Raw genomic sequence first — 13,850 nt, forward strand, 5'->3', positions numbered from 1 at the left:
AAAACCTCTCAAACGAGAGACAGGGAGGTATTAGAGGTAAAACTAACGAGGCAGACTCTAAACTGGTGAACCTAGGTGAAGGATACATAGGTGTTCATTGTACTATTCTTTCAAGTTTTCTGTAAATTGGATATTTTCCAAAATAAAAATTGAGAGAAAAATAATTACCGGACTCAAAATAAAAGCAGATATTGGCAAAATCAACTTTTATAAATGAGTAAGCTAACTCCCCATATCAACACATTAAAATTACTGTCTAAAAATAAGTATCATTTACTTAGTACATATTGCACATTCTCCCAATATGTTTTAAACCTAGATCTAGGAAATAACTTTTAGACATAAATTTCAGAAATTCCAATAGTAGCAAAATGCTATAATGGTCCTAGTGCTTTGGATTATTGGATTCAAAACCAGAAAAAAATTATTCTATTAAAATAACGATGACATATAAACAAATATACACTTATGAATTCTTCCAGCTACAGTCCTCAGTTGATTTTAGAGTATTCCAGATACTTAGCATTTTACTAAGTTATTCCACAAATATGATCCAATAAACCAAGAACAAGTGTTTCATCTTATTAAAAATACTGTATTATCACAAACATCATTAAAAACATCAAAATTAGTCATTGCTTTCATTTTAATAATGATATTTAAGAAGAAATTATTAGACACACATTTTATTAAATTGTAATTGGAAAAGCTTGCTAAATTATTCAAGAATCCTTGTCACTGTAAAATTCATCACTGTTCTACCATAATAAAAACAATTCTCACAATGTAACTAAATTATATTTTGGAATCTATGGAAGAAAACATCATTCCTTACATATATTTTTAATTCTATAAATTGCATGGCATAAGAAATTATTAAACATTTTAATTTCCCTCTCCTGGGAGAGAAAAAATAGAATTTTATCATATACTACCTACAATTAATCCTACCAACTTCTTCCAAAACCTTCATGAATTTGTGAATAGATTTATTTCAGTATTTGAAATTTTGACTCTTAGATTATATAGCAAATCCAATCAGGTCCTCGTCTGTCTATGCTATTTTCGTTATAATTAATACACGATAAATTATACTCAATAAGCAAAGTTATTTTCCCCTATTTCCCTTATTCAGATAAATAAAGGCTTAAAAAATTTTAAAATCAGCAGAAAAGTGTGTTTAAGTTTCCTGACAAGCAGTTTCAGAGTTCATCTGGATGTGTCCTGTCAAAATATGCATACATTTCTAAGATATTCCACACAACAGCCCAGCTCATCAGTGCCTGTAGACTGCAGCCTTTCTCTTTTCCCAGAAACACAGATAATTTTATGCAGGAATTTACCAATCTACAAAAATTTACACAATGCTCAGCAATAACCAGTAATTATTGTGGGATAATGTAAGGCGCTTTTGAGGAATATAACTTTGATAGGATAGGGCTTACAAGCTTTACCAATTTATCTTTAGCTGTCTTGTCATCGGTGCTTAAAAGGTTAAGACTTTATTTGTGAAAACATAGAGAGATAGTGGGGAATCATGTTGTCTACAGCTTCATAAATCTTGCTTAAGATCCTTTTCAATTACCATCCATTTCTCCTTTAAAAAGGGACAAAAAAATAGAGGAGTGGAAGCAGGTCAGGGCAGTGTGCGACAATGACAGTGTGATGGGTTTGGGCCCCCCGTGGCGTTTCCATCTGCTATCATTAAGGTGACTACTCAGACATGAACAAATCCCACTTGCTGTGCTGACAGGCAGACTTCAAGAACTATGACAAGGCATTAAGACAGAAAGTCAGAGAGAGAGAGAGATGTCATATCTCACAAACAATACTGCCTCACAAAAAAACGCTCCTGAAATTTTATTGGAATTCAAGATTTTAAAAAAAATTCATAAAGAGTGCTACTTGGGCTTCTCAACTCTCCTTTTAAATTAGCTTGCCCCTGGAAAGATTGAGGACAGAGAATAAACACCTTGCTCCTACCTGTATGCTTTACCATAAGAGACCCAAATTTTTTGCTCATTCTTCAGCAAAAGTGGATTCCTAATTTCTTGACCATGCTCATCAAAAAGTCGGATTGAAGAAAAATTGAGGCCTGATGGATTGATGGGAGATCCTTGAAGCCTCTGATGAATCCTGAGAAGTAACTTGTGGTGGGGGAAAATAATGAAGAAGAAGAAGAAGAAGAAGAAGAAGAAGAAGAAGAAGAAGAAGAAGAAGAAGAAGAAGAAGAAGAAGAAGAAGAAGAAGAAGAAATAATGTAAAATGTGAACATCTATAACAAACTGTCTCTACTCTGTAACAAATGAATCCAAACAAATGATAATTAAATTCATATAGAATGTTAAAAGAAGTGTGAAATGATGGTAATGTTTAGCTCAGTGTAAAAGTAACAAAATGAGCATGGGCTTTTAACCAGCAGGGGGTGCCACAGGCTTGTGATTGAGCTCTGACCCTTTGGCACGGGGACTGAAAGCAGATGTGACAGCCTTACAGAAAGAGCATTTAGCTTCTCCACACGGTAACAGTCCTCTTTGATAAGGGTTATGCTTTTCTTGTCCGAGCCACACATTTTGTTAGGATCCTTCCGGAGCACGTTCAAATTTTAGAATCGCAACCTCCCCGTCCCCAACTAACCGCAGATAACCAATGATAGAACAACTCACCACTTACAGGACTGCAAAAAATAAACATGATTTTCAGCCGATGTTGGTTCACTTAGAAGAACTCTTTTTGAATGTAGTTCAATTAAGAGCCTTGCAAAAGCTTGTGAGCTGCTTCAGTAATGAATGTTTTCACGTTGTGAGTAAGCCATGATTGAGATGTGAAGTATGAAGTGCTTTCATTTGATATTTTAAATAGTAGCATTGTCAGTGTTTGCTTCTATCTTACATTTAGGGCTGCTAAACCATCAGGATCTTCCTAATTTCAGGCACATTTTAAATGAAAGTAAATCTCCCTGAACTGTGTTGCATATGGAATTTTAGAGGACATTTTTCCTTATCCATCAACTTTATTTGAATGTTTAGGCCTCTGCTCTTTCCTGCTCTGCACCCCCCACTATCCATCACTCTATTCTCCCCCCCGCCCCACCCTCCAGGCTTCTGTCCTCTCTCCCTTGTCAGCTCTTACATCTCTCAATTTCTCGTTACTCTGTAACCTTGGCAGGGATGCAGGTACACTCGTGGCCTTGTCTCGTCTAGCTGCTGTACAGGATGCTTTTTTTGCTCCTTCTGTTAATTCCCATTGAAGACATATTGAGAAGCTAAATGCCGAAGACAAAGTCACGATCTTGTCATATATCTCAGTTTCCTCACCTATTGGCTATAAACTCTTGTCTGGGTGAAAGATTTTCTTTGACCAGCAACTATATTTACAGAATACCTAAGATTTAAGCTTTGTTGGAATTGGAGATAAATACCCATATCTCTGACTTCATCAGCTCTGCATTGTTTTCCTCACCTCTGTGTTGACCAGATTTTTACCCTTACGCATCAGAAAGGCTGAAAACAATGACACATTTTTCATCTCATTAAAGTTAATACTTCTCATCCTGCCTAACCAAGTCCTTTGAATTAAAAATAATGATTACTATTCTCCTTGGGAGTATAATAGACAAGGTGCTAGACCAGTTAAAAATCTGCATTGTTTTGGTTTTGTTCGTTGGAACCACAAACGTAGTTTGAATTCTATAAGACTGTTTTTACAAAGCTTCATGTTTATTTCTGTATGATCTCAGCCCTTGAGCTTATTTTTTGTTGGTCTGCTATTATTTCAGAAAACATGTAATGGTGATCATCTTTTAAATCACAGTGATTCTGTTTTACAGGCATCACCATTTTTTTTTTTTTGTAAAGGGGAAAGATATAAAAGATTTAAAGCCTGATCCAAGAAAGAAATGTGTACACAAAGAATAGGAGAATGTGGCAGAAGGATATGAACACCTGACCACTTAACCAAATTCATTTTCACAGGAGTAGCATTGCAATCTCTATTTTTTCAACTTGGTGACAGACTGCATTTTAGATGTTCAAAGATGCGCATTCAACAGCCAACAGGAGGTAAGGGCCTTGGTGCCTTTCATCTCTAGGTCATTGGTTAGGGCTAGGCTGTGGCAACCAAAAGTTGTAGTAATCTTCACCAATTTATCTCTAAAGCTCTCATCACCAAGGCTTTATAGGATAAGAATTTGTTCAGGGACCTGAGAGGAGTGTGAAACATCTTGGGTTAATAATTGAGACAAGTGAGCACCAAAGGAACAGTCATCCTTGGGTTATCACAACAGAATCTCCCTAACAGAGAGCTTTATAGTGCCCCTAATTCAAGTTTTCCCCCAGATTTACTAGCATATAAAAGCAAAGCATAGATCAATTTCAGCATGCCATCAGCCAACACAAGAACTTTTTACAAAATAATATCTGCCTGTATAAGATAAAATAAATGCTGCTTTTAATTTTAATGTAAACCAAAAAGTAAAATATTTTAAGGCAAGTAAGAGGGAAAACAGGTAGAGAATTCTAGAAAGGCTTTTATACCATAGTGATTCATATAGTCAGGGATATGATAGTAAAAAGAAACCAACCAAGGCTCTTGCTCCTTCTCTCTCTAATCAATCAAGGTAGCATTCCCCATCTCTCCTGGGCCCAGCCAATGATCAGATCAGATGGTAATTGCCTAATTCTGTACAACTCTTGTGTTGTACTCTCCTAACTCTATATAACTGCAAAGGCTAGGTAATGGATACCACCAGGAAGAGGTAAGTCTGAGGGTGCTAAACTGAAGGGGGGGGGGAGGAGCAAGTCTCTGAACAAAGGCCAAGGAACAGAGCCCAAACACTGGTGTGTGCTCGAGTGCATAACCCCAATTTGTAAACAACAGGGCATTCCTTGTCCTTTTGTGCAAGACAAAGACCCAAAATAAAGACCCTGAACATGTTGATTCTGTCTGAGAAACATCCCAATTGTCTGGAAAATAAGCAAAGGTAAGAGTGCCTAAGATAAACCATCTGGATGTGCTTGCAATGAGCACAGGAGACGACTAAGGCTATATGCTAGTTGCTCAGGGTCTAGGGCTTAGAAATACCCCCAACCCAGAACATACCCTCCACTGAATATCATGTCACTTCTTTTCAAAGTGTAAACAAGAGGGCAATCCCAGAGTCCAGGGTAGACAGATTTCCAAATACAGGCATAATGAAGGTTAAGACACTGTTAAGTATGAGGCCAAGAGTTAATACTCTTCTAAAGCTGAGAGCCTAAGAAATTCAAAAGTCAAGCTTGAACTATCAATCTTTACAGAGAAGCAAATGATTAATCTTCTCAAAACAACTTTACAGATGTAATTGTCTAAATTAACTACAAGTACCTTGAGAGACATTTACTGCCATAAATAAACAATCTGTAAACTCACTTTTTCCATCATATCACCAGTTTGAGTTGGGCTTTTAGACTCCAGGTCTTTTATGCTGATGCAAACAGAGATCTCTCCAGTGTCTTTACCATTTTCAAATATCTGAAAAATAAGTGCATTCAAAATTAAAAATAAATACAAGCACCTACACATTTGTACATATGTTCATACATGCATATATAAAGGCAAGCAGTCCTGGCTTTGCACAGTATGGTGTCAACTGAAAGTCATGCATGTAGGAACTGTGCAAAGCGAGGCCTGCCTCTATGAACATGTGCAAGTAATTGGCAATGAAAATCAACAGGACTAGAATAGTATAAGAAAGTCTCTTGTTTCTCCTTTCAGTTTCAGTGTCTTTAACCTGACTGGAATTCCCTACAACTTTAAAATAGAAGAAAACATGGATGTTAAAGGAAAAATCACTGACAGCATTGGATGCTTAAATGGAACAAGCACCAAAGAAAGGTCAGTTAGTGAACAATTAGCTAGCTCATTTCATTCTTCTTGAAACATATAAAGCCATGAATTACATGAGGAATCTCTGATTTATATTTAAAATATATCGGTGTTCATGGGTTGACTCAGCAGAGCATGCAACTCGTGATTTCGGGGTTGTGAATTCAAGCCCCATGTCAGGTGTAGAGATTACTTAAATTAAAACCTTTAAAAAATAAAAATGATAAAACACATCAGTGTTCAGCTCATCTTCTGACTCACTAAAAGGAAATTCAACATGACAGATTTATTGCATAACAGTACAATGAAGCCATCCATTTTAAGTGCACATATGCAACAAGTTGTTAAGAACAGAGATAAAATTCTTAACATTGCTTTATGCAACACTTGCTGAGAAAAAAAATAATCTAGCAAGCATTCTGGTCCAAAGTATCCAAACAAACCAGTCCAGAAGGAGGGATCTGCAGTGAACACCAACCCCTAACCCCGTTGTGGACCCATGTGGGGTGTGCCATTCCATTCACCAGGCTCTTAAGAATAGAAGCAGGCCAAGAGAGGCCTGATGAATAATTTAAATCCTTGCTTATTTTATTTTTTCTCAAAAGTTCTTTTTTTCCCTTTCTGATACACCTATCACATCAGAGCATTGTATTTTTCTCTAGTACTATTTCCAGAGAAGATAATTTAGGAAGGGTGCCTTGGTGGCTCAGTCGTTAAGTGTCTGCATTCGGCTCAGGTCATGATCCTGGGGTCCTGGGATTGAGTCCCACATTAGGCTCCCTGCTCAGCGGGAGACCTGCTTCTCCCTCTCCCACTCCCCCTGCTTGTGTTCCTGCTCTCGCTGTGTCTCTCTCTGTCAAATAAATAAATAAAATCTTTAAAAAAAAGATAATTTAGGAAAATACCTTATTTAAAAAGAAAGAAAACCCTCTGTTTTACTTTTGAGAGAGTTTTGAGAGTTATTTAATTAGTCCTAACCTAGTTTGGGAAATAATGTGTTTCAATAGCACTTCCTTGGGTTTTAGGGAAAAAGAAAAAAGAAAGGAAAAGAAAAGAAAGAAAGAGAGAGAGAGAAAAAGAAAGAAAGAAAGAAAGAGAAAAAGAAAGAAAGAGAACTTTTAAAAAAGAGTAATAATGTTCAAGAATTGTAGGTGCTTTTCTACTCAGTGCTTTTTGTCAGGCTGATAGTCCGCGGAGATAGTACAGCTATCAGCCTTGGTACGTTGATATTCTCTACCCTATAGCATCTTTTGCTAACCAGGATTTTTTTAAAACTTCTTTTCTGAGTACATATATAATTCTGAGCAAGAAATCCGTCTACTTCTGCAAGGAACTTTATAAACCCAACCCAGGTTTGCCTGCAAACCCATGGGAAATAACGTGGGTGGAGAATCTTATCTCCCAACAATCTCTTCAGAGCCTTCACCTGGAACAAGAGCTCTTAAACAACAGGGACATTTGGTAAGGATGGTCACAATTCTGGGTGTCACGCATTCTGCAAAGTTAGCGTTGACAAAAGCTCAGTTTGGGGAACTTACTGATGTTCCTTTGTCAAGACTTGCTAGATGTGGAATCAGAGTGCAGAAAATTATGTTCTAGAAAAGAGCAGTGTGAGTGCTCACTGCCAAACTGAGAAAGCAAAGAGGAGTTGGCCAAAATCAAAAACCTTCATTAGCATACTGCTTCCTTCACTACCAGTAAGAAGTCTGCCCTTCTATACCCAGAAGTGTTCTCAAAAACAAACAAACAAGGCTCTGGTCTCCAAAAATCCCTAAAAGGGCATTTAAAAATATGCATGTGTTTTAGAGTTTAAGTAAAAGTTTAGGTGTTTAAGTGAAAGAAGGCTGCCCTCCAGTAGTCATTTGTATAATGTATTGTTTTCTGTATTTTTACAAAAATAAAAATTCCCTAAGATGAAATACTATGAGATGCTACTTTTCTTAAGGCCCACCTCTCATTTTAGGGTCTTCATTACTATGCTCATTTTTCTAAAATTCAAGTATTATATTTATTTTTTTCTTCCTTTGCATGAGAAGTATTTTTACTTCTACCGTCCAATGTCTAAACAAAGATCACCCTCTAAACAGAGTTTCTGTGATTGACTAGATATAGAAAAATTAAAAAATAGTCTACTTTTATTTTCCTGCTGCCTGATCCTTGGCTTAAGAAAAACGATTGCTGTATTGGCTTCCCAGTGGCTCTCTGCATGGCCTCACCTCCCTACAGCTCTAAAATTTAATTTATATCCTTGGAGTGGGATGATGGAAAAAACTAACTGAGGCTAGTCTTGGGTCCTAAGGAATAAGATAATAGAACCTTTAAAAAAAGTGATCCAGATCCTCTTAAAAACATGGTAGCTAATGACTAGTGAAAAAAATACCTATGGGGCACCTGAGTGGCTCAGATGGTTAAGCGACTGCCTTCGGCTCAGGTCATGATCCCGGGGTCCTGGGATCGAGTCCCGCATCGGGCTTCCTGCTCAGCGAGGAGCCTGCTTCTCCCTCTGACCCTCTCCCCTCTCATGTACTCTCTCTCTCATTCTCGCTCTCTCAAATAAATAAATCTTAAAAAAAATACCTATGAATAAGAATTTAACTCTCTGATGAGTTACAACAAGTAAAAAGGTTTAAGGAGTGTTTTCCATGAACTACAGTCCTTTTACTCTCCTTCATGTCAATATTACTTTTCTTAAACAGGATTAAATTAGATTAATACCAATGTTTTATTGTAATGTTGTTGATTCATTCACTCAACAAATATTTACTGAGTGCCTACCATGTGCCAAGCACTGCTCAGGTGCTTAAGAAACACCAATGAGCTAAGAGTCCTGCTTTTGAGCAACAGAACATGTAAGTAGATTATATAGTATAGTCAGGGTATATCCAGGTCTTGTAAGTGCTAGTTGTTAATTTTTTTGGTTAAAGAAAGACCACCATATTATATATACTTGGGTGGGCCTTCTTTAACAAAAAGAGTGCAAAATTACAAATGTAAAACTAGATACAAAATACTTATTTAAAGTGAGAAAAGAAATCATAATTTACACACACTAAAAAGCTCACACATAGCAAAAATATTACAAAACATTTTCATTAATTAACTATCCAACACACATATTTTGGCTGACTTGTCTTTGATCACCTTTTCATGTGATAATTTGGTAACATTTTCTATAAGGAGACTAGAAAGATAATTCTTCCCTCTAGCACAGTTAATCAAAAAATTTTTTTTATTGATTAGAAAAATCTCTTTCCATCAGGCTCTATGCTCATTGCAGAGTGTGCTTTGGATTCTCTCTCCCTCTCCTTCCCACTCTCTTTCTCTTTCTCTCTCTCTCTCTCAAATAAATAAAGTCTAAAAAAAATTTGTTTAAAAAAAGGGGGGGAGCTCCTGGGTGGTTCAGGCAGTAAAACTCCTGACTCTTGGTTTTGGCTCAAGTTGTGACCTCGTGGTCATGGGATCAAACTCAAATAAATAAATAAAATCTAAAAAAGTTGTTTAAAAAAGAAAAATCTCTCTCAGCTTCACAACTTCGTTGGCCATTTCATAAAAATATTTAGGATTGATGTCAAATTTGGGGAAACAATCAGTTTTCCTTAAAATGTGAGCTGTAAAATGTGGAAGAATTTCCACAAATAGTTGGCTTTATTATTTTCACACCATGTTTTTCCTCCACCACCTATATATTTTTGATGCCAAGCACCCTAGTCCATAGTCAGAAAGCAATACACTCTATGGCCAGCAGGTAGTAGCCATCTTCCTGGAAGCTCTTTCCACATCAGAACAGCTAGCACTAACTGAACCATATGTACCAGGAAGTGACTGCAAAACACTAATTACATTCCACTATACCCAAACTAAACGTATCCCCAACTCAATATCCCCCCACCAGACCTCAAAAATGCATGCAGCCACTTCAATACCACTTGGTACAGCGGAAAACTTGACAGGAGAGGAAGTTGGAGTAGAAACAGACAATGGTCTCAACCAGTTACAGTTAAGATTTTACAGGAACACATGGCCACGTACACCCATTGCTGGTGTTTCTCCCAGGGTTTTGGAAGGGGCCTATGCAGGGAAGGAACCATGAAGCTTAAGTTTCATTAGCTTCATGGTAAACGCACCCCTGAAATTGTTAGAAGGTGAAGTGCTATCTAAAAAAGGGCAGGGGATATAGGGTCTGGGATCAGAGAGTGTGATGGGTATGGTAAACACCAATATTACTCAGGTGGCCAGAACACGCCTTCAAGAAAGGAAAGATTGGACTTGGCAGGTGAGTTAACCAAGCAGATAGGCTGGGAGAAGAGCATTACAGGCAGAGGGAGATCCTTGAGCAAAGAAACTAAGGCAGGGATGTGGCCAGTATGTTCTAAGAACTGCAAGAAGACTGAGGGTGATAGAAGGAGATGGAGAGTAAGTAAAATGAAGTCATAGGGTTAGGGATTGACAGGGAAATGGGGAATCTTTGCAGAGTTTGAAACAGCAAAAACAGGATCTAACTTAAAAGGATTATTGTAGTTGCTGGGCAGAGAGTATATATTGCAGGGAGTAACAGCAATCTAAAGAGTGGATGATGGTGGCTCAAATCAGAGTAGTAACAGTGAACATGGTGAGAAATGGTCCATTTCTATTGTTCATTCCTGAGTAATTTTACTTGCTTATTTGTGTATTAGCAGGGTTGGGAAATAAAATTTGTAGCTAGGCTAGTATTTCTGAAATATGTTGTCTGTGTCTATGGGTATAAATAAATCAAATTAAATATAACTGTTCATATGCAGTATTTGTGAAGGCAGAAAAATATCAACAAAGTACTAAAGGAATTTTATTTGTATATACAGTGACCAAAACTTAAACCTTATGGGGAAAGATGACCTGAACGCATTTTGACCTAATGTGGTTCTTCGACAGGTTTGCCCGGCATTATTCATCATATCTATTTAAGGACTTGTATAAGGTCTAGTTCAGTGCCATTATCCAGCCTTTAATACTATAAGTCTGGTTAAGAGCTAGCTGTGGAGGAACAGCAGGTTCCCAGACTCTCCATAACTGCTGGGCAGACCACCCAGGAAGCTCTTCTGTGTGTGAGTAGAAGGCCAAATACCAAAGCTTCAAAATACCTATGCTGTCATGGGTACGGTGCTGTCAAGAGGCAATAATAAGAAAATGACACTGCAGTGTGTTGCCAAAAGTTGGGAGGCTGTACAGTAACAGGATTTACTACTAGAGGGCCAGTGAAGAACAGGAATATAAAATAGCCACACAAAAGTACTTGGTATATTTCAGGTGGATATAATTAAATATGTTGAAACAAGGTTAACTTACACATTGTTTTAGATTGTGATCCCCAGAATGCAGACTCTGAGGCCAAGATTTACTCACAGGAAGTGTACTGAGGAGCCTTCTCTAGGGCAACACTGGTGAGGGACTGAGGAAATCAGGAGTGGGTAGGTGAAGGTGAACTGTGATGTAGTTGCAACAGAGGCCTCTGGTGGGAGCCCTAGGGTTGGAATGGCCAGCCCTTCAGAGTCATCCAGAACTGAGGCAAGGGAGCCCTGCCTCTGCATTGTGTGGGAACCAAATGTTGGCTGCAGCCTGCCCTCAGGATGTTGGGCCTAGTCTTGGGAAAAGCAGTTCCTTTACCTGGAGGGCAACTGCCCAATAAGGATATAGCTGTGGCAGCTGCAGGATGGGTTTCTCAGTCTTAAAGAGGGGATTCTGGCACTGTGGCAGGCATCCCCCACACACATGCCTGGCGATCCAGAGTGCAGGGTGCACAATCACACACATGAAATCACTCAATACTCAAAGCAACCACATTTTACAGGGATGTCTCACAAAGGTTAAATGACTCACCCCAGGGCAAATCTACTAAGGGGTAAGGAGATCAGAAATCAAATCCAATAGTGTTTTTAATTACAAATATGCAGGTTTACTCTTATATCTAGTATTAGAGACTTCATAAGATGAAACTTAATATGAAATTTTAAGGGCACAGAAAAGTATTTTACAGTAAAAGGTTTTTTTAACCTAAGTCAAAGAACATGAAAATTAAAATTAAATATCTGTCTTATGTGAGATGCTAATTAGCCATGAAAAAAAAATCTGTATCCAATCAGAATTCAAAATCACGTTTGGAGATAGAAAATCAACTCTAGCTGAATTAACATTATATGTACATTAAATCAAATAAATGTACTGTTACATTTTTCATGTTTATAGACTTGCAAGATAATCTTTAGAATATTCACATTTCCTATATTTTCTCAAATGTATATTATAAATCAAACAATAAACATGTCTAACTTAAACATTCAGATAAAGTGATAACCACAAAGCAAATATTAAAATTATGGGATTCAGGCAATGAAAACTTAATAATGAATTAGTATGTTTATACTACATATACGAAAAAGTGTTTCAGTGCCTAACAGATATCTTTAACTAGTGTTTAACAGGTAAGGAGCCAGTATGTTTTGTCCCAGGAAATGAAAATAAACTTAAGTGAAAACAAATTATATAGTTGTTAAACTTTATCAGTCTAAATGGTATCTGGACCAAAAGTCAAATAATATTTAAAAGCCCATTAAAGGGATACCTAAGAAAAAAATTTATTTTAAAAGAGACCCTTTAAATTTCCTAAGTTGAAGCAGAGCTCACTATTTAGCAGAAATAAATTGGGTGACTGCCTATAGGGTAGGATTTCAGGTGAGAGCCAAAAGACTCTGACCCCAAAAATATCTCTACCACCAACTTGTCAATACTTGAAATGCCACTTAGAGATTTACTTCTTTGTCATAATTAAAATACCACAGAGGAAATGATATTCAGCCTTACAGGTTACTGATCCTTTGAGGCTGTGATTTTCGATCTTGGCTCTCTGGAATCCCTCAGCAGGCTTGGGGTGGGGCTGGGAGATGGAGGGCAAGAATGGAGGTCTGCGGTCCTATGTGGGAGAACAAACCTGATGAGTGAGTCTATTGGGGCAGCCACCATCCTGGCTTTAGGGTAGATCCTACTTTCATTTATATAGTAGATTCCAAAAAAGAATTTTAATCTAAGAAAAAAATTTTTTGGTAAACTATCTTAGCTTGAAAGAAAGTATGGCATGCCCTTTTCAAAAAGGTAATTCTTGAAAAAAGGTGGTAAATGAGAACATGGGGCACCTGGCAGTCTAAATTGGGGGTTCGGGAAGTGGGGGTAGATGAAAGCCAACAGAGGCTGAGGATGGAGACGCCTGCAAAATGGCCAGGATAGGCTCCACAATTAAACTAGGAGCAGGACTGCATTCCCCTGCCTTTAAGCATTTGAAGTCACACTTCAGAGGAACCTGGGTGGCTCAGTCAGTGAGCAGCCACTCTTGATTTCAGCTCAGGTCATGATCTCAGGGTGGTGGGATAGAGCCCTGCACAGGACTCCCCACTTAGCATGGAGTCTGCTTGAGATTCTCTCTTCCTCTCCCTCTGGCCCTCCCCCACTCTAAAATAAATAAATAAATCTTTTTTTTAAAAAAAGTCACATTTCATTGTTTTGTTATAATATTTCCTTTAAAAAGCTTCTCTCCCATCCCATTTTTCTATGTCTATTGGCAAAATAAAATTTCCAAAACAAGGCGAATGGTCTCCAAAAATATTTTCCTTGTATCCAATTACAATTCTCACTAAGTTCAAGATATGAAAATGTTCAAAATTATCTAGATGACAGTGGCAAGGCAAATGTGCTTGCCTGTCATGTCCTAAGCTAAGTAATTTCAATAAGCCCTTTATACATGAGGATCTTTCAAGAAGAAACGAAACAAGGATCTCACTTTGTCTAAATTAATTTAGTGCCTAAAATAATATTTAATTGGGATTAAAGTATCAGGTATGTTGGGTATAATATGATATACTATATATCAGAGCTTGGTAAATTAAGGTTTTTGGAAGCTCCTGGGATCAATATATTTCTTTTCAAAGAAAATAAGGACTTCTTTTTTATGAGAAAAACAT

General features: G+C 37.4%; 1 protein-coding gene across 1 annotated transcript in view; it reads right to left on the bottom strand.

The window, feature by feature from the left end:
- DCDC1 (doublecortin domain containing 1) overlaps positions 1 to 13,850 on the bottom strand; it is a 468,564-nt gene that overhangs the window by 217,370 nt on the left and 237,344 nt on the right. Inside the window, exons 12-13 of the mRNA XM_027579679.2 lie at positions 5,410 to 5,511; positions 1,984 to 2,147 (exon numbers count right to left, since the gene is read on the bottom strand). Coding sequence (XP_027435480.2) covers positions 1,984 to 2,147; positions 5,410 to 5,511 — 266 coding nt within the window. The remainder of the gene's footprint in view (positions 1 to 1,983; positions 2,148 to 5,409; positions 5,512 to 13,850) is intronic.

The sequence above is a fragment of the Zalophus californianus genome, chromosome 11, assembly GCF_009762305.2.
Source record: "Zalophus californianus isolate mZalCal1 chromosome 11, mZalCal1.pri.v2, whole genome shotgun sequence".
Classification (NCBI taxonomy): Eukaryota; Metazoa; Chordata; class Mammalia; order Carnivora; family Otariidae; genus Zalophus; species Zalophus californianus.